Below are 22,604 nucleotides of genomic sequence, written 5' to 3' on the forward strand. Positions count from 1 at the left end.
TGTTTCAAGCAGAAGGAAGGGGCGGGGAGCTCACTACAATTCTTCAAATGTTTTCTGATGGGAGTGGCAGTGCTCCTTTGTCATGTGACTTGATTACCTGTGAGATAAGGAAATAGCCAGAAGAAAAACAATGATATTGGGCTTCAAGACACCTTGTAGTCCATTCACATGTTTATATAAGGCAGCAGAGGCTCCTCATTTACAAGGAAAATTATGGCAACTTAATACTGCAGAGCAGTACTAAAATCAATAGCACCATGTTAAATGCTTGTTAAATTATTTAAAGTGACACTGATTCATTATGTCAGAATCCTGTAATGTGTGTGTTTGGTTTAGAATTTTTCAAAGGGATGTTTGTTTTGGAGTTTTTCAGTTGCATACTGATTGTTTGTTGTATTCTTTAGTCTTGTTGTTATGGTATTGTATAGAGAGAGAGCAAGAGGGTGCATGAAGGGTTAACTGTTATTTCAGGTATTTGAGTTCCATGCATGTTGTGCAAGGATGTCCAAAATGATAACGTTGGTGGATTAGAATGGGAGTTGTGTTTCTAAACTGCTGGAAATCTAAATTTTTGGCCAACCCCTGTGTAAAAAAAAAAAAAAAAAGTATCTTTCTTGGCATTTGTATTCGCAGAGATTTTTAACTTCAAAAGAAATAAGGATAATGTTTTAAAACGCTTTTAAAGAGGGTTGTTAATAAAAAAATAAAATCTAGAGCAGTCGCTATGGAAACCAATTAAGGATTCCTGCTGTGTGTTCCATGTTTAGAACGTTGCCCCTGATTTTTAAATAAAACACAAACAGGGCTATTTGCTCAGCTCTGGATTGTCGTGAATTTAATTCTTAATGGCAAAATGTAGACTAAAATTGCAAAACTGACTATAGCTGATTTTTTTTTTTTTTCACAGATGCCCTGATATTTTACCATTCAGATTTTAATGTAAGACAATTCAGAGTTTAATCCCATAGTACTGCGCTACAGAATTTGCTGGCGCTATATAAATAATATAATAATAATAATAATAATGACTAGTAGCCTCAATTTTGGTGCATTCCAATGATTCCTGTGTAGTAACCCATCTACTCAAAATAATGACTGTATATGCTTTTTTATTTTTGTCAGGAATCCATAGGCGTTAACAGTTCTGGATAAATATATTGGAATTTTTAGAACACTCCATGCACCATAACCACTGCAGTACCATCCAAGGTAAATTTAAATCCAATAGCCTCACTTATCATTGCCAACACATAGAATCCTGCTTCTGGTGTCTTGTGTTAATCTGTGTTTCCTGCTTTACACTAGGTATGTCCCAACACCCGTGGACGGCCCAACCTGTTGACAACTACACATTGCCCTCAATAAAATGGTGCTAAGAGCATTGTGACATCACGGAATGTGTGACACGAGAGGTACACATTGTTTTGGACAATCACTACACCACACCTCAAACCCAGGTGTATCAGTTGCTGTTTCTCCCAGACAGATTGACGGGTAAAGTCATCATGTAGGTTGCATAATGAAAACAAGCAAATACTTCATATTGTTTCCTCAACAAGACAAACTAACCAGGAATGTTTAAGACGCTTTGTCCCGCTGCTTATTTCAATGACTCTGCCTATTAGTGAAATATGACTGAAGGTAATGATTGAGTTTAATTGAATAGGGCAACAAATGCGATAATTTGTTCATTATTATTCTGGGTAGGATCCAGGATCATTCGGCGTTAATAAGGTTTACACATGTTTATAGTTATTGTATTGGGTTCAGCAGGGTGTGTGATGCAGCACGTCTATTGTTATTTCCTTAGATTGCGATGATTTAATTGCTGCTTATTGTGAGGATTAGAATTGCCCCATTCCCTTTACTATTGTCAAGTGCACAGTGCATGAAAAGCTCTCCCCAGCACTATGCACTAGGTAGGGGATAGGGGGATATGCACATAGGTAATAATAGTCTGTGGGACTGACATAGCTTATAGATAGGCCTGATGACATCGATAATATGGCAAAAATATTCTATGTCTAAATGCCGCACAGAACTATCATATATGGTATCAAACAGATTAAACGTATTGGGATAGATGCACTGCAGGTAAAGTGATTCAGCCTCTCGGTTTGTATGTTGTGTAATGCTGCTGTTTGGTAACTATAAATCTGAGCGGCCCCACTTGTGTGCTGAAAGCGTGAGGGCGTCCAGCGTTTTACTGAATTAGTGGGGCACTTTAGTGTTAGGAATACAAATCTGTATTTTTAACATATAGTGTCCCATTACCCCTGCTGCAATGAAAGGGTTAAAATCTTTTTGACCGTTTACCTGAAACTAGAGGTCTGTCTCCGCCACCGCCGACATCAGCTTTACACTCTCCTGTGCGGATTTGCAAGATAGTGGACTTCCTCAATCACAGCGTGAGGACATCCAGTGTCGTTTCACAGATTAAACTCCGTGAAGCCACAGGAAGTGACACTAGTGGCTATTTAAGAGACTGTCTTGGCAGTTTCTCTACATTGCAGAGTTAAGGGGGCCGGGACACTGCACCCAGACCACTTCTATGATATGAAATAGTCTGGGTGCCTATAGTGTATCTTTGACAGGCATTTCATTCATTCAGTACAGCTGAATGGGATTTCATCAGAAGTCTTCTCATTATGATCTCTCGTTAGCATGTTAATCTATGAGGAAGAGATCTGGTATGTGAATGTTTGTTTTTGTTCCTTTGCGACAAAACACCTAGGGCAGGGATAGGCAACCTTCAGCACTTCAGATGTTGTGGACTACATCCCCCATAATGCTCTTATACACATATAATGCTGGCAAAGCATCATGGGAGGTGAAGTCCAAAACACAAAGGCCGAAGGTTGCCTATGCCTAACCTAGGGCAATGAAAAGAGTGCAAGTCTGTCCTAACTCCCCCATCCTCTCTCCCTAATTCCCACTGAATAGCAAATGACACAGCCCAACGTGCTTGGTCTTTACTTTGTTCATGAGGGCACAGGCATGGAGGGATTTTTTTAAAATTTTATTAGAGACATTGTTATGGGACAGGATTGCCAAAAATTCCTGCTGTGAAAACTTTGTATAAAGAAATTTGAATACAAAACAATTGTGAAAGGAGATCACCCCCTGTCGTTGTACCTAATTGGTTCTTTGTTTTTAAATTCTATGTTAATCTAATTCACTTTAAGGCCCACTCCAAGCACTTGCATATTACCCGTATAAAGAATAGCTTTTTTTAATTACTTTTTTTACTACACAACTTTTTCAGCTTTGTCAAAAAATAGTTTTGGTCTTTTGCATTTGTTCTTTTAAGTAAATACCTGTTTAGAAAAAAAACTGTGGGGAAAATTTATAACGTCCCGTATTCTGCACATCTCTGTCCCTCCTGTGATGTTGTGATGTAATAATTTGCGTAGCAGTTTAATCACAATTGTGCTTATGGGCTCTCTCCAATAGTTTTCTATTGAGCAGCTGCAATTACGATTATTTATAAAATAAACATAACTTGTATAATATCCAGTGGAAGCCACACCATGACTTTATTGTCGTTGTACAAATAGTTTTTTCATTAGTGATGGTGGTTGTGGTGAATTTGCCCAATTAACTCCTACTGTTCAGAGTACTTCTGCAATTCCATCCCTGAGTAAACATTCACTTATTGGAAACAATAGAACAAGTTTAAAAAACAAAACAAAAACCTATTGCATCTTGTGAACATATAATTTGAATCAACATGTTTGATTCACTGAAGAAGAAATTGATCTGTTATTATTCACTCGATGTACTATCCTCCGAATCTGGCACATAGAATTCTATATGAAATGTTAGTCATATTGGAACTGCTTTGAATTGGCCCACTTTTACCAAAGCAGACCCAGGGGCGGATTCAGAGTCTGGTCTCTGGAGGGGTACCGCCAGATTATTTTGTGGAGACGGACAAAATGTAATGTGTTGCTTATAGAACTATTTTATTTAACGTATCATACAGCTATAACCTTATTTAAAAGAACTGATTTCAGTATTACCTTTCTCCAGACACACTGAGGCAACGCGTTTTGCTTGAAAAGGGCTATGCAAAACGCATCACTTTCGAAGTACCGTGCGTTTTCCCGTTCGGGTCTATTTCGATTTTGTGTTTGTTTGGAGGTAATTCTTAGTTGGGTTTTTTTTTTTTTAACATAAATTGTGTATATATAGATTTTTTTTATATTTGATTTAATTTATTATTATATATTTTGTAAGCATTTCCTATGTGAGATATTATACATATTTTTTTACAGACTGCATTTACATTGTATATGGCACTGAATTTGTATAGGGATATATGATATGAAGCAGTATATTTCTGAAGTCCTTATTCGACCTACTAATACGTTTTTTATATATTTTTTATATATTTTGGTCTTATTTGTGTTTTTGTATATATCTTTTTAATTTATACATTATGTTATATAGCGCTGTCCATTATTTGCTTACTTATTGGTGTAGTGATTTATTTATTTTCTGCTCCCCCGGGTGCCCACAAGAAATCATGGCATGGTGAATCTCTATTTCTGCTTTTTGTAGCCCGGCTTTTCTTTATATACTTTCTTTGCCCAGATGTCCCTAATTTTTATTTATTTTTTTCCCCCCTGCTTTTCAACCCCTGCAGTAGGGATGTGCATGGGAAAAATATTCGGTTCGGCATTCTGAAATTCATGACTGTAGGGGTAGGGTAGAGGTAGGGTTAGGGTTACCCTACATCTACCCCAACCACTAACCCTACCCTACCCTGCCCTACCCTAACCCCAACTCTCTCCTGTTTTGCCACTTTTCAGAAATCCAAAGCAATTCGGTACGGCATTTCAAAATTCGGCACTTCGGACATTTTGAAGCATCGGAATTTCCAAAATTCGTCTGAATTTGCATTCGGAACAAAACTAATTGCACGTGTCTACCCTGCAGTTGTTTTATTATCCTTACATCTGTCAAAATCTTTCTTTTTAAACCTTTCCACCTTTTTGCTCACTGTTGGAAGCCCTCTCGTTGCCCTTCTATCACTGTAGCAGGGCCGCCTCGGCTCTGCACTATTAGCACTGTATTGCCTATCTATGAAACACAGAGGGGCGCAGCCTCTTTTTGGAAGCTAGAGGACTCTTCCAAGTGAGAGGTTTCATGTTGCTGTCACCAATAGGTGACAACTGTAAAAATAAAGCCTATGGAACAGCACAGCCAGGGCAATGGGTCTTGACAGGGCCAGGAGGTAGGCATAGCAATAAGTTTAAATTAACTGGAATTTAGGTAGTTGGGGGCGGGGCTTACTAGGGATATAAATTCTAGCTATTTTATGTAGAGGCCATTTTAATTCATATGAACTTACCTGTTGTCCCTCCCATTTGTTTAATTGTTTGGGGACTCTTTCCTGTTTCTTCACAGCAGTGGGTAATGGCCAGGTTAAATTAGGAAGGGGAGAGGGGGGGGTTAGATGGACTAGGAAGAGGGCATGGCTAGGTGTATTGTGGATTAGTCAGTAGGTTCGAGTTAGTCGGTTGCTCCGAACCTGGGGGTGTAGGGGTGTCTCGGTTCACCCTTACAATTTAATTTGTTGGAAATGGGGCCAGTGAGCTGGCCATGTTATGTTTTATCTGGTATTTATATTGCCAGGAGTAATTTATCTATGGGGGGATGTTCGTTTTAAATATATTATATTTTCATTTGGCAATGGCCCTATTTTGTTATATTTTCCATAATAATAATTTAATAGAGCTGTGGACTAATATTTCCCAACAGTAAAACTTCTGTCCATGTTTAAATGGGGTTCGGAGAAGCACCTGTGCACATGTCATGGCAATCCCCTAACTACTGTGTTTACTGCATGGGGCGATAAGATGTCCTATCCCTTAAAGGAACACTATAGTGCCAGGAAAACAAACTCTTTTTCCTGGCACTATAGTGTTAATAGGTCCCCCCCACCCTCATGGCCCTCCTCCCGCCGGGCTCTAGGGTGAAGAAGGGGTTAAACGCTTACCTCTCTCCAGCGCCAGGCTCCCTCGGCGCTGGGGACTCTCCTCCCTCTTCCGACGAATGCGCATGCGCGGCAAGAGCCGCACGCGCATTCAGTCAGTACATAGGAAAGCATTCTCGATGCTTTCCTATGGACGCTGGCGTCTTCTCACTGTGAACATCAGTGAGAAGCGCGGAAGCGCCTCTAGCGGCTGTCAATGAGACAGCCACTAGAGGCTGGATTAACCCTAATGTAAACATAGCAGTTTCTCTGAAACTGCTATGTTTACAGCTGCAGGGTTAACCCTAGATGGACCTGGCACCCAGACCACTTCATTGAGCCAAAGTGGTCTGGGTGCCTATAGTGGTCCTTTAAAATAACAGCCTTATCGCCTTACACGAAAAAATCAATTATTCTGTATTATATGAAGTGTCTGCTGTAGGAATTGAAAAGGTGACCTTTTAGATTACTTATAGTGCCCTAAACCTTACTTTACAACCCCAATGTGTAAGCATTAAAACAAGTGACCACTTTGAAAGAAAAGAGTTTATCTTTTAAAGGTAACTCTCAGATCACAATGAAAGCTGTAATTACTGATAACATTGTATGCATAAGTAACCACATGATGGAGTGTGGTAGCTTCCTTTTAGTTCCAAAATGCAAAGAGGAGCAAAGATGGTTTAAATTAAAAAAAATATATATTTTTTTTCTTTTCCTCATTTTTTATTGGAAAACATGAGTTTTAGAATGCAAAACGTTAGTTTTGGGGGGAATTAGAAATTGATGTTAAATGTCAAAGTTTAATATGTATAAACTATTGATAAAACCATGACTCCCATGCTTAAGAATGCTATTAAGAAGCAATACAGCTAATATTTACGCTCACATATTCCTGATAAGACAGTTCATACATGCTATTTACACGCTGCACAGTTTCTGATAACTTCATGACACTTGATACAAACTATACTTTATGAATGTATACGTGAAATTGCAGTATAAACCATGGGTGGTTTCTGGTCATTGACCCCTTTAAAAAAAATATTTTTAAAAATAAATCTGTGTTTAAAGCAGTTTTCATTGCTACAGGTATCTGCAGAAATGCAATATGAAGTCTGAAACACAATGCCTGTCTGTGCTCATTTGCATATTAAGCTGGGAACTCTGGGATAAATGTTGAAATTTGATTTTGAGTTTCTATTCCCAAGAAGGACCCCTCAACTTGAGGACAGTGATGCATAACATTAACTTTTTGTATATGTAGTAAGGGGAGTTGTATCGCGTTTGGCCTCACCACAATCTTTTTGGTACTTATACTATAATATATATTTTACATAGAGAGAGGAAAGTGTGTCATGTGTACTTACCATTGCTTCATAAAATACCATTCTGAAATTATCTAAATCCTTTAAAATCACTTAACAGAACATTTTAATGTGTACGTGCCACTGATATTTAACAAAAATGTGTTTGAAAATTCTACAAATGCTGCCATTTTCTGCCATCAAACATTGTTCGCGCAAGAACTGAAACAGAAATAATATTTTTCTGCTTATTAGCATTGTGTGCCCTGGTTGTGCCTGGGATGAATTGTAGAATATTATCACTAGATAAAACTTTAGTGTATCTTTAAAAGAAAATGGAGCTACACATGAAAAAGGTTAAAGGGACACTATAGTCACCTGAACAACTTCAGCTTAATGAGGTTGTTCAGGTGAGAACTTTAGCTCCCTGCAGCCTCTCATGTAAACACTGTATTTTCTGAGAAAATACAGTGTTTACATTGAAAGCTAGGAACACCTCCAGTTGCAGTCACTCAGAGTGAACAAGAGGGACTTCGGAGTTGATGGAGGCATAATATGCCTCCCTCCACTCAGATCAGCTGTCAGCAGAGCACAGGGCAGCACTGTGCACAGCATCCTGTGATTCAGTATCTCCTCCCTCTGCATGCAGACACTGAACTTTCCTCATAGAGATTCATTGATTCAATTGATCTCTATGAGAAGATGCTGATTAGCCAGGGCTGTGTTTGAATCATGCTGGCTCTGCCCCTGATCTGCCTCCTTGTCAGTCTCAGCCAACCCTATGGGGAAGCACTGTGATTTGATCAGGCTATCACATGTCAGCAGACTGCTTGTTTCTCCTGAGTCTCAGCATGCAGATTTACAGCTTCTGGCTTGAATACAGTAATATTTTTACTATATATATGGAGGCATGAAGGGCCCGGGGGGGCTAGATGGTCGTGTTAACACTATAAGGTTAGGAATACATGTAGTTGCACTGGTGACTATAGTGTCCCTTTAATACAAGTTATAGGTGCTTCAATCATTTATACAAAGCTGTAATTGTATACCTATAATAAAAACAGTGTTATTTACTAATGTGTGAATTGTTAAGAATTTAAAGTAAATTTCAAATATAAAGGCAAACAAGCCTGAAAAATAACGAACTTGAATTTTTTTTATCCCTAAGTGACTGTTTTGGTTTAAAACAATAACTCAACTTTGTATTCCTGACCAATCACACAGCCCTGCCATTTTTAAGACATTTCTGCTACACAATTTGAAACCAGTCATCAAGCTAAGGGTCACATTTTTTTTTCTAAGAAACAGGAGTGGGGTATGTACTCATAATATAGTCAAACATTTTCTTATGAATAAAATATCTTTTACGTTTTGCATTTAACAGGTTTGTTAATTTAGCCATAATTTAACCTGCATATCGTAGAATAAAATATGCAGTCAGTTTGTAAGGTGTACCGAAGAATAGTGTATTTTATTTATTATGGCTTACTTAGTAAATTAAAAAAAAAAAAAATATTATTATATACATTTTTACATGTGCATCAAGATTATTACAAAAAATAAAAAAAATGCGTATCAGTATAATAGTACGATACAAAAAACAAACCAAACAAAAATAAAACCATGATTGCATTAAATCTCATAAAACAGTTTGTGCGTTCACTTTACACTTAAGTCTGATACTCATGTGAGAAATGAAGTGCTAGGAAGACCACGCTCGGCTTTATAGTAAATGGGTTAAAGCTGATCTGTCACAGTTTGGTTTGATGTGTTTTTTTTTTTCTTCTGGCACAGAATAAACTTTATTCAGAAAAGCCTCTTGCTAGCCTAACTGAATATAAAAATCTCTGCTATATCAGGCAAAATTATATAAATTCAGGCCATGAAAAACATGTAGTGTCTGGCCTTATACAATATTGCATAATTTAAAAAATATATACGGTATATATTTTTTTATTACTTTGTTGGTAAAGAATGCTAAAATACCTTATAAGGAAACAGACACCCCATGAAAAGAAACCCGAACAGCCTGAATATCTACAGTCGCATGAGTGAAGCATCAAGCTTGCAGTTTTGGGAAGAGGACGAATCATATTACATACAGTATGTTCTGGGAGAGGTTTATTTTTAAAATATCTATATATACACAGATACAAGCTGCACTCACAACACCATACAATACAGCTGGCCAGGTGCTAAATCTACGTATGGCTTGTAAATAGAAGATACTTAAATTCAAGCAGTAAGGTGAAAATTAAAACCTTGCTCTAAGTAAGTCAACATTTCGGTCCTTACTTTAAATATACTATACTACTATATATCAACAGGTCCGGGCTGGCCTACTGGGCCAAGTGACAATCTGGGAGATCTCGCCAAAAATACTTGTTAATGGGACACCTGTATTATCCTTCTCTTCCACACTGGCGCCATGCCAGACTATAGAGGCCCGTGTAGTTTTCTGAGCGGGCTTTTAGTCATACCACGCTGGAAATAAAAAATCAGAGGGCAATGCAGGAATTAAAACAGGCCTAGTACTCCACAGCACAGACACACAAGGCAGTGGGAAGGGGGGGAACCAACAAGGTAAGAGCTGTGCCCCCAAAAAAAGGGTACATTTGTATTTCCCAATCTGATCCGGACTATAGCATACATATATACATACAAATATATAATATCATTAACACACACACATAAATTTCACTCTTAATATTTAGTGATTTTATTATTTAGTTTGCAACACATTTATCACATTATTGAATTGACAAAATGAGAAACTCACAGCCGTGAAGCTATATTTCTGAGAGTCCTTTCTTTATCCTTTTACATTCACATAGGATACTATGTTGAAAATATATTATAAACTTTATTTTCCTTAAAGCAATTTCTGTTGCCATAAGCCATTATGGTTGGCTTTTTAAAAAGATTTATTATAATCCCAAAGGGTTCATCTAGACTGGAAGTGATCGCCTTTTTTCGTGCATAACAAAGATAATGCATTAAAAAAGAGTATGCAAAAAATATAAATAAAATCCGATCCCTTAAAAGTTCCTGTTGATAATCCACAGGCCAGTTGCAGCAGCAAACGGCACCGGCCAGGCCAGGGAGACATTCCACCAATCAATTAATTAAGCATCACGTATGGTTGTCAGATTTGCCACGTTTTCCTGGACAGTATATCATCTATTTATTCTTAAAAAGCACTTCTGTGGAAACACGTATAATTTAGATTGTGCAGGAGGGAAGTTTATTGATTCCCCTCTTTCAGTACATGAATTCCAGTGCTTTCTTGATCAGTGAATTCATTAGATAGTTTTTAACGCATTTTTTGTGTGCAAAAAAACGTTTTTTAAAAAAAGGAAAAATAAAATGAAAAAAAATACATTTTAAAATTCCTAAAATTGCAACAAGCCTCTCTTTTAGAGGAAGGGGTGTCATTTCCCATGTACCCAAGTCCAGCATAGATTTATGGGATATGTAATTTTTTCCCCCATTTGTAGTTCTACTCTACAGGGGAGAGGAGAGGAACTACTCTATAAGTTGATAGCAGCTGCTATAAATAGAGCCAGGTTCACAGTGTTGTGAACAGCCACCAGTTGCACACTTGCACTATCACAGATTGGGAGAGTCATGTCTGTCCAGATCGTGTGTGCACCATAACGTTTGCAATGTTTCATAGTTGTTATGGTGCAAAAACAAACCTTTAAACACATGTGATGTACGAATGGGGGAGCTCGGTTTGACATGCTTTGCTTTTTAATGAAACTTTGCTGCAATCTTTATGATTTTCAGAAAAAATATATGTAACCATTTTTAACCCCTTAAGGACACATGACGTGTGTGACACGTCATGATTCCCTTTTATTCCAGAAGTTTGGTCCTTAAGGGGTTAAAGGACTGAATTATTAAGGAAATGGTTTCCGCAGACTCAATTATTGATATAACATTTTATCACGTCTCTTCTTCCTCTTCACTTAATACCATGTCCAGTTCTGTTCTTTTAATTTCTTCTTTTGTCTTGGTATATTCCTCTTTCATCTTTTCCAATTCAACAAATTCCATTTTCAGTTTTTCTTTATGGGCGGCACGCCGATTCCTTAAGATCTTTAACCGGAATGGGTTCATTTCATTAAAGGCGATGTTCATTAGTCTCCTGCAGAGCAAAAGAATGAGAGATGACTATAGATGGAATAAAGACTACTATAGGAGACATACACAGGATTACGTAATAAAGTGAAAATTCTAAGTGAATTTCAGATTTAAGGCCAGAGTAGCCAAAACGGATAGCATAGCGAACTGGAGAATTTTTACAGTTCGGCTATTTTAACCTTAAAATAAAAAAAACTTTGAATTCTCAATTTCGTGAATACCCCCCCCCCCTTTTTTTATTTTTTTTTATAAAATATGAACGGTTATGATAAAAGCATATTTCAAAAAGGAAATCAGAATGAATTAAATATTTTAGTTTAAAATAGCCAAAATCAAATCAGATGTCCTGGTGATTGTTTCCAATTCAACTAGTTTGGTCTAAAATTTAAAACTTCCTTTAAATTCACACCTTAGTGAATACATTTGCCACTCTGTAGTTTGTATAGTTGGTAGTATAAAATCCGGATTCTAGGTGCTTTTTTTTTTTTTTTTTTTTTTTTTTTTTTAAGATTTTATTGCACAATTTATGGCAATATTGGGAGGGTTGGTATGTAAAACGCACGTTCACACCTGGCAGTTCTGCATTTCATAATACCTGAAATTATGCAGGATATAGAAGGAGGAACATTTCTGGATGTAGACATAACAATAAATATGGTATGGTAATCTTGATCGTATAGATCAGGGGTCCTCAAACTCCGGCCCCCCAGATGTTGCTGAACTACAACTCCCATGATTCTTTGAATTACATAGCCAGAGTTCAGCAACATCTAGTGGGCCGGGGTTTGAGGACCCCTGGTATAGATGTTCGTTTTTATTGCATAGGCGGCGCTAGTGTCTTTGGAGGCCGAAGCCCCAGATCTCTGTAGAGTGAGGTAGCAAGAGGATTATAGTGTTTTTATTTTTATTTTACCCAAAGCAGCCGCCTTATACAAAAATAAATATCACTAGTGCAGGTTATCCATGTTACCTAACGGGATGGGGTACTGGGGTACAGAAATTTGCTGCAAACCCCTCTATTGGTTAGGTAGCGTGAGGTCACACTGAATGCCTGGTTGGGTAGCACATGGGAGAGGGGATAAAATTAAGAGGAGAGGATATGGCATGGTGCCCCACCTCTCTGTAGGTGTAGGGCTTATAAATGTTGCTGCTCTGCTGTTTAAGGAACCATTGTCCTTGTCGTATTGTATTACGTAATAATTTTCTCTGAAACTATGTTTTCAGCTGCAGGGTTAAAACTAGGGTCAACTGGCACCCAGACCACTGCATTGAGCTGAAGTAACCTGGGTGCCTATAGTGGTCCTTTAAGGTACGATTGTACTATATGTAGGTGTGGCATGGTGGTTTTAACACTGTAAGGTAAGGAATACATGTTTGTGTTCCTGACCCCAGGGCCGGACTGGGGAAAAATTTAGCCCGGGCATTTTTTCAATTACAGCGGCAGCCTGAGAAGGGGGCGGGACCAGAGAGTGTGTTTTGTCATCACTAATGACAAAGTGAGCATGTTGGTTCAATGCCCAGACCCATGCTGGAGAGCTCTAGCATGAGAAAAAGGCCCTGTATTTGTTCTGCGCAGCGCAAGCAAATTTATTAACATGCTTGCGCTGTGTCTGCTTTTAACTTGTCTCTGGTGTCTCCATAAGTGAAATAACAGAGGACAAAAAGCCAGGAAAGCGTATCGTACATGTGTTTGGAGCCTGCTTGTGGGATTATGGGTGTGTAGCGTGAGCTGGTTGTGGTGTGGTATTGTGTATATAGGTTGATTTTATTCGTGTTTGTGGTGTAATAGGTTTGGGTAGGGGCTGTAGAGAGTGTGTGTATATAGGGGATGTAGCGTGTGTGTGTGTAGGTGATGTAGTGTGTGTGTGTTTAGAGAATGTAGTATGTGTTTGCTTGGCACTTATTAATGTTGTCGTTGCTATCTACACTATCATCCATAGATTCACACACTGGCGTTATCCACGATCCTCCGAACATGGAGGATGTTTACATATGTCCCCATGGTTACGAATAGCGTTCCCTGTTGCTTCGACAACAAGAGGAACGGCACCACGTCACGAAGGGGTGGGCTTGGAATTGCGGAACGTCACTACATTACGTATGGGCGGGCACAGAATCACGCATGCGCACTTGGCACTGGATAACGCCGGTAGTAACACTCCCATCACCTGCGGGAAAGTAATTTTCTTTAATTTCTCTCCCTATATATACATTCATTGTATGTAAAGCTTATTCCTGATCCTGATGAAAGTCCCTAATTGGGACTGAAACGTTGATCACTATTTTAATGGATTTATAATAAAGATTGAAGACTTTTAACCTACTTTGAAGACCGTGAGTGCTGATCATTTCTTTGAACGGATATACTTTTTCCCTGGATTACAAGCACCTGGCAACCACTATTATAAGCGTGAGTGCATATAAGCGTGAGTGCAAGGACGTTCTGTTTTCTCTCTCGCTATATATACATATATATAATGTTTGGAGGTATTGTATGTGTGAGGGGCGCAGTGTGTTGGATGTGCTGTGTGTATGTGTGAGGGGTGCTGTGTGTGTGAGGGAGTTCTTATCTGCCGTCACATTCTTTGTTTCTTTGTCTGTTAACTCACTGAGGGTTATTTTTTATATTATATATGTGTGCGCGTGTTAGGGTGCTGTGTGTGTAATGGTGCTGTGTGAGGGTGGTGTGTGGGGAGGGGTAGATTTAAATATATTAAAGATGTAGTTAATAAAAAAAAAAAATAATAATAATAATAAAAATAAATAAAAACTTTATATCCCCCCCCCCTTCTTACCTTATGCCTGGGGGGGACTGTACTGCCATCCCTGGTGGTCCTAGTGGTGAGAGTGAGCCTGTGTGGCTAGAGTTCACTCTCACGAGATCGGAGCATTGCAATGGTAACCGCTGCAACACTCAGGCCTCGCAAGAGGAACCCGGTGGAGCTGCAGGTAAGAGCTCCACCGGGTCCTCCTCTCCCTCCCCCACAGGCGGCCGCATTTCACAGCCTGTGGGCTGGTGAGCGAGATCTTTTATCTCTCCACCGGCCCATGAAGGCACACAGCAGGGCCGGCGCTCTGATAGTGCCGGCTCTGCATGGGCATTTGCCCGGAATGACCGATGGCCAGTCCGGGCCTGCCTGACCCTATAGTGTTCCTTTAACTGCTGAACTCTTTCAGGATTATAGCCCAAGCTTGAAGCTCCTGCTTTAATTCAAGTAATTAACACAAATATTACAGCATTTAATGATAGCATATACAACATATAAAGGATCATTAGGCTAATTCCAGATCTACCTAACCTCATTAGTTACAGCAGATACATGTAAAATAGGCTAAGAATGTAAAAGAAAACTAAAACATTTGAGTGTTAAAGGTCTCAAATAGAAGTTACTCACCATTTTTTCCAGCCGAGAGATTCTTACTACCAGGCCAATCCAATACCCTTCATAGAGAAGCATTTTGGACCTCTAGTGCATATGTCGCAATCTCTGCGATGTGCTCATGAAGTAACATTTAATCCATTGCTTCCTTATCTTTACTTCTGCTTTTGGACAACACTTGAGGAAGAGCACAGTCCTGGCTGTCTGATTGACAGCAAAGAGGGTGCATGCAACTTAAAGGTTTACATCAACCTATTCAACATACATACGGGGGGGCGGGGCCAACCGCAGAGCAGTGAGGACATTAGCCTCAACAGCTCCTGCCAAGCAACGGAAATAAAACGATATTCTGCCTACAAAATGGCAAAAAATGAAGCTAGACGGCCACCAAGCCACTGATGACACCGAGGGGAACAAAATGATACTTTACAAGAGTCATTACAAGCGAAGCACACCCGACGTGTCTATGAGGCCTACAAGAGTGGCGAGCGCGGGAAAGGCAGTAGCTCACCTATCGCCAAGACAAGAAGCGATTGTAACCTTGGGCCCGTGTCCCCCCCCCCTCTGGACCGGTGGGGGATATCCCGGTCTACCCACATGCACTCACCAAGCACAACAGGGAGACCCAAGGCCTGGAACTGCCAACCGAAGAAACTCCCAAAATGGCGGACGCCTTCATCACCTCCGACCCACAAGACGCATGGCTCGAAACGGAGCGTCGGCTGAATCAAATCTTCGCCGCCTTTTGGGCGCGATGGGAGGCACGCATGCAACCACTGTCACCCGCACCCAACGACATACCACGGGTCCCGACACAGGTGACCGAACGGAGGAAGGCGGAAACACCTCTCCTTATCCAGCACAAGCAAGGGGTCTTCAGGGGGTCATGCCGATGGAGCCCGGCGGAAAGCAGAGGCAGATCAAAGCCAGCCCGGTGGAAAGGTCGGAGGAAGCGCACAGCAGCACAACGGCGCAGGCGACAACCCAAGACACGATCAACCCACGGCCCACAGGATACAGGGAGATGTATCCCCAAGCAGGACTGCCAATCCCGAGTACTTACTACCCAACGATACAGACGACAGCGGGGAGGAGAAGCCGGAGAGCCCAAACAGACTGTAGGGAGCGGATGGTCTCTGCACAAAGCCACTTTGGGAGACGATAGCATTCCAGCAGCCGGCGTGGGCTAAGTGACTATCGAGACTTTTCAGCTAACTGCCCTATTCTTTTCCAATGGCTTACTGTACTTTAAGTTACAAGTGTTCCTGCTAAGTTTATAATTTATAAGCCGCCTCATACACAATGCCTCAAATAGTTAAACTGTTTAACTTGCCCATAGGCTAGCATGCCAAACTCTACACATAAGCTGAGAAAAATTAGGGCTGGTAAACCAGCCTGCTCAACTGATGCCGACACCTATATACACAGCGAGCTCAGTGTCACTCTACAGACATCACTACACTAGTATAATATGCTGACAAGCTGCTAAGCGCTTGCTATATCGTTTCAATGCCAGTCTAATTTGTATGACACACTAGTAGATCGTATTACTATTACTCATGTAAAAGCTGACACTAACGTGGTTAACCTCAAACTGTTAAGCATTGGCAGGGCCCACTTGTTTTAACCTTGTTTTAGCCTGTGAAGCAACTGTTTAGAAACTTAGTGTATATACCTTCTACCTACTGCTAATCAATGCATGCTTATGGCCTACTCCTAACGTTATTTTGCTTTAGTTTATTTTCGCAAAATATATTGTATGTCGCATAGATCTAGCCTAAATTTACCATATAGCTACTTACACAAGCGACTGTTTCTCGAGTTATTTTTCATATTATAAACTGTGCTTATTCATCTTGTGCCCCGCATGTTGAGCGTGGGAAAAGCTGGAGGACTGCTCTTGGGGCACCTCTGACCTACCTGTGATATATTTAAGCACAACAAAAATAAAGAATTAAAAAAAAAAAACAAAAAAAAACATACATACATATACACACACACACACACACTAATTTGCATATGCCCACCCAGAATCCTTTGAGGTAGTAACATCACTGCAAATTTGTGATTTCTGTGGGAAAGGCAAGTCTTATGGCTTGACTGGTGTGCAAAATTTTTGTTTAACATTGTATTAAATATATATATATCCCTTTATGTTGTATTTTTTATTTATTTATTAATGAATAATGCCCTATTGGCCATTATTCTCCTGATCAAAACATAGTTTATGGTGCTGCTTTCCACGCCCCCTCCTGACATCACTGCAGTCAACGCACGGTCCATTCAAAGGCTTTTTCATCAACAAGTCTTTGATTGAGCCATCTCAGAGCGCATGGGCACGCTCTAAGCCAGCAAGCAGAGAGGGAGAGGGAGGGAGTCTTGAAAAAAACTAAACGGATGGAATAGGGTGATGGGAGAGAAAGAAGGGAGAAAAAGGATCTAATCAAATTACGTCTGTCGCCCGTGTGCAGTGAGCGCTGACAGAGTTGATAATAGGCAGCCCTGAGCAGAGCAACTAGCCCCCCGGCACAAAATTACAAGAAACTCAATAACTGATTGTGCAGTGTTTGCAGTTCTAAAATTAAAAAAAAAATGGGCCTAGCCGGTGATAACGTGCCTAAAGCATGTCACCAAACCGAAGAGCTTTAGGGGTCTGGAGTGTTTCTTTAATGGCAAATCATTTCAGAGACCGAAATTTGACCTGTTGCCCAATAAACCTTTTTTAACACTTTTCTAACAGCAGTAAAACAAGATAAATGAATGATGTATTGCATCTAGTGTATTCTCATTGTAACTAACCTGCCATCACAGATTGTCTTGGTGAAGAATGAGAGATAGTGGTAGATGTCCGATTCTTCATTAAACTTTAAGATCTCCTCTTCATTATATTTAAAGATTGCCAGCGCGTAGCGAAAGATGACCTGGAACAGTTTAAGGAATAGAATTTTTTTATTTTTTTTTTTAAATAATAAATTAGCTTATTTTAACCATGTTACTTAGTTACAATTTAATTAAAAATGATTACCAACAAATTTTCTTATGATCTGATTGGTATCCCTTTGGCAACATTGATGATTATTTGGTACAACATTTGAGCAAACTGTTTGTATTATAACTATGTAAAATGTAAAGTATTGGCTCAATGAATAATACATTTGTGGGATTGTGGTTTCAATAATTATGATCTCCAAAGCAACTTAAAGTAGCACGGTCACGTGTGGGTTTTTTGCTAAAAAAAAAAAATCCCAAGTTGACATGAACACTTGTACTGCGCTGTACTACGCAAAGCTTATAGGAGATACACTTTCCTAAAATTTTCTCCGGTGGGCAGTGCCATCTGATCTTTTACAATGGTTCTCTTTCATTCTCTGTCATTGTTTAATTTTTGTTTTTTACATTTTGTATTTTTGCAGTGCATAAGAGTATACATACAAGCCTGAGGTACCCCAAAGGCAGTCCTCAGGCCTAATACGCTTTACAATTGGTGTATTCGTGACCACGTGCACAATTTTGTTAAAACAGGCTAACTTCAGGCATTATCGAGTGACTATTGCTTAATAGGTATTGGGAGTATATTGTAAAACGAGTAAAACAGACTAAGGTAGTTTAGCTTAAACATTCCAGCTTAGATAGACATAAGTGGGTCAATGCTTGTTGTTGGTACTGAGCTGGGTAGCTGCAATAACTGGGAGATAAATTCACTCCATAGACCCCTATAGTGAAGCATGGGTATGAGTAATGAGGTTGGCACTCCATGGAGACTTAGATTACGATTACTGGGTAGGATTGGATCATTGGGACATATATGCAATGTGTCCTCTTCAATCTCAGCTTAGCCGATACACTGTGGGTTTAGCATGGTCCGGCTGTCTGTGTGCGTTGCGGATCCATCATGGCTGACCGGGACTTTGTCATTTTATAGGCTAGTAGCAGACATCACTATTGTATTCTCGTGCATTCAGTACACTAGACTAGATCCACGAGATTGCGGGATCTTCTATAGAACCTCTTACAAAAGAAGATGACTTTTGTGAAAACCAGTGCAAACTGAAGCTGATGGGAAATAACAAAAGTTGATAGTGAAATCTTCTTTGAAGCAGCACCGTTTGCCAACTTCGGGAATGCCAATTTCATTTGTTACAGTCAATATAGGGTTTCAGAAAAGTGATCTCTTTATGAAATACTCAAAAGGGACAGTGCCGCTTAATTGTGTAACACACCCTAGTCCATAAAAATCACTCACATTGTAGTTATCAAGCAATAAAGCCAGATAGGGTGAGGCATGTAAAATTACACAAGAGTTGAAGGATAATAATACAACATTGAAATGAAGTATAACTTCCTGTTAAAGGGACACAATAGTCACCTGAACAACTTTAGCTCAATGAAGCAGTTTTGGTGTATAGAACATGCCCCTGCAGCCTCACTGCTCAATCCTCTGCCATTTAGGAGTTAAATCCCTTTGTTTATGAACCCTAGTCACACCCCCCTGCATGTGACTTACACAGCCTTCCATAAACACTTCCTGTAAAGAGAGCCCTATTTAGGCTTTCTTTATTTCAAGTTCTGTTTAATTAAGATTTTCTTATCCCCTGCTATGTTAATAGCTTGCTAGACCCTGCAAGAGCCTCCTGTATGTGATTAAAGTTCAATTTAGAGATTGAGATACAATTATTTAAGGTAAATTACATCTGTTTGAAAGTGAAACCATTTTTATTTTTCATGCAGGCTCTGTCAATCATAGCCAGGGGAGGTGTGGCTAGGGCTGCATAAACAGAAACAAAGTGATTTAACTCCTAAATGACAGTGAATTGAGCAGTGAAATTGCAGGGGAATGATCTATACACTAAAACTGATTTATTTAGCTAAAGTAATTTAGGTGACTATAGTGTTCCTTTAAACACAATCCACTGACTGAATTACTCAAAGTATGAATTACCTAAAATTTAAAGAGAATTTCAAATATTAGACCAAAACAGCTCAAATGAAAAAATAATATCTACAAGTCAGCTACATTTTTATTTATTTCAGTCATTGAATTCACAGCAATTGCCAACTTTTATTTGCGTTACATTTAGAAAATTAACGCAGCAGTTTAGCCTGAGAGTGGGACCAGATTTACCATCAGTTAATTTTTACGATAGACTTTAAAGTCTATAATTCTCTAATTGTGCCCCAATAATCATCTCGAGTTAACTTACAGCATAGTGAATTTCACCGTTATCACTTCAGAAAAAGTATAAAGCAATATATGTTCGATATAGGGGCTGATACATACACAAAAAAAGTGGTATTAAAGGAACACTTCAAGCACCTTAACTACTACAGCATGTTGTAAGAGTTAAAGGACCAGGAGTACTTTGGAAACCCCTCCCATTGGAAGAATTGTTTCTAATAATTTGAATTCGTAACTGGGGTCAAGTGGGCACTGCTCTCTGCCTCTCCTCTTCCGGTCATGAGGGACAGCTTATTGACGGAGATTGTCTGCTGATCGCAATATAGAGCCAGCTCATTGGCTGAGAGAGTCAGCTGATCTCTCTCGATCTCTATTCCTCCTCTTAGTCAATAAGTTAATCCCTCTACTGCTGGCAGAGAACTAATTGAGGTAGAGAGTGCATTTGGCGGACCCCAGGTAAGAAGCCAACCTGCACAATGTAGTTGTTATGGTGCTTAGAGAGTGTTCCTATAAAGATACATTGTCAAACACAATCATTCCGTTACATGACATACACTACCCATAGGTACCTCATTTTATAAGCAGAATTAGTTAAAATCCCTTCTGTCACTTAACTGATTCCAGCGCCGATAACCCTTGGCGCAAGTTCAGGCTCTGCCTCCGCTCCAACTTCATTGACCTCACCTAGCGGGGGACCTAATGCGAATGTGCAACAATTGCCGTGCCGGCATTAGGACTTGCCCCATAGTAAAGGGGGTTTTGGGTGACCCCTTAGGAAATTATACAATACTAGACAGCCAATAGAAATGGAGTTAACACTGCAAGTTATCAATAACTGCAATAATTACAATTGCAGTGTTAATGGGCCTGGGACACTGCAATGGGCTGAAGTGGTCTGGGTGCCTATAGTATCCCTTTAATATAAAATTTCCAAGAAAACAGCATCACATAAATATGGTAGCACAATCTATAGGTGGTTTTAATGTTTTATTCAATTGTGTAAATTCCAGAGAAGTAAAAAATCCCTTTAAGTGTTCCTGTAAGAATAAGGAATTATTTTAATAATAATAATACAGCCTTGACAATTCTGATTTATAATTGACAGAGAAAAATAAAAAAAGATAGATTATTTCCCATATGGAATTCTAGGTAACTTTATTGACCTAAAATAACATGCAACTGGCATTTAATTACGGAAACCACAATATAATAAAAAAATATTTTTTTTGGACATGGCACTTATTAACCTCGATAACTGATAAAGGTCTTACCTTTGTTCCTTCATAGAGGAAAGCGTCCCAAACACGGAGTAAAATATCACTGACTAAGTTGTCAACAAAGACAACAAGAAACCAGTTAAAAGTGATTAAGGACAGGTCAATCTTGTATTGCTGGAAGTGAGAAGTCAATCTCGGGAGCTTCTCTGACAAAAAGTCCTTGAATACCCTCTGATCCACCTAACAAAATAACAACAGCCTCATATTAAACACCAATCACTACCAGCTCAGTATCTGAATTCTAGTGGACTTTGTTAATGAAAATCCATTATTCTTTATATATTATTTACCTTAATGTACAATGGAATCAATTCATCATAGTGACATAATCTGCAATTGTTTCATTTTGAGCACTCTGCAATAAATATATTGTTTATCATCTATTTTTTTACAGTGTAAAATTAAAGGGTACTGTGACAGCAATCACCATCACTGGGAGCAGTACAATGGCACTTTACAATGGTTCATAAATGGCTCCTATGTCTAAGTCACCCTGTGGTCAGTGTTTTGATCTGTTCACCATCAACATTGCGTGCAGCAGCAACCACAGCCTCCCAGACACTGTTCAGAGAGGTGTACTGTTTTCCCTCCTTGTAAATCTCACATTTGATGATGGACCACAGGTTCTCAATGGAGTTCAGATCAGGTGAACAAGGAGTCCATGTCATTAGATTTTCTTCTTTTATACCCTTTCTTGCCAGCCACGCTGTGGAGTACTTGGACGCGTGTGATGGAGCATTGTCCTGCATGAAAATCATGTTTTTCTTGAAGGATGCAGACTTCTTCCTGTACCACTGCTCGAAGAAGGTGTCTTCCAGAAACTGGCAGTAGGACTGGGAGTTGAGCTTGACTCCATCCTCAAACCGAAAAGGCCCCACAAGCTCATCTTTGATGATACCAGCCCAAACCAGTACTCCACCTCCACCTTGCTGGCGTCTGAGTTGGACTGGAGCTCTCTGCCCTTTACCAATCCATCCATCTGGCCCATCAAGACTCACTCTCATTTCATCAGTCCATAAAACCTTAGAAAAATCAGTCTTGAGATATTTCTTGGCCCAGTCTTGACGTTTCAGCTTGTGTGTCTTGTTCAGTGGTGGTCGTCTTTCAGCCTTTCTTACCTTGGCCATGTCTCTGAGTATTGCACACCTTGTGCTTTTGGGCACTCCAGTGATGTTGCAGCTCTGAAATATGGCCAAACTGGTGGCAAGTGGCATCTTGGCAGCTGCACACTTGACTTTTCTCAGTTCATGGGCAGTTATTTTGCGCCTTGGTTTCTCCACACGCTTCTTGTTGACTATTTTGAATGAAACGCTTGATTGTTCGATGATCACGCTTCAGAAG

At 39.5% G+C, this 22,604-nt stretch overlaps 1 protein-coding gene across 1 annotated transcript in view; it reads right to left on the reverse strand.

Moving 5' to 3' along the window:
• Positions 1 to 11,202: 11,202 nt before the first annotated feature.
• TBC1D2 (TBC1 domain family member 2) overlaps positions 11,203 to 22,604 on the reverse strand; it is a 61,316-nt gene continuing 49,914 nt past the window's right edge. The window contains exons 12-14 of the mRNA XM_063455965.1: positions 21,258 to 21,443; positions 17,610 to 17,731; positions 11,203 to 11,434 (exon numbers count right to left, since the gene is read on the reverse strand). Coding sequence (XP_063312035.1) covers positions 11,233 to 11,434; positions 17,610 to 17,731; positions 21,258 to 21,443 — 510 coding nt within the window. The 3' untranslated portion in view covers positions 11,203 to 11,232. The remainder of the gene's footprint in view (positions 11,435 to 17,609; positions 17,732 to 21,257; positions 21,444 to 22,604) is intronic.

This window comes from Pelobates fuscus, chromosome 5, assembly GCF_036172605.1.
Source record: "Pelobates fuscus isolate aPelFus1 chromosome 5, aPelFus1.pri, whole genome shotgun sequence".
In the NCBI taxonomy this organism is placed as follows: Eukaryota; Metazoa; Chordata; class Amphibia; order Anura; family Pelobatidae; genus Pelobates; species Pelobates fuscus.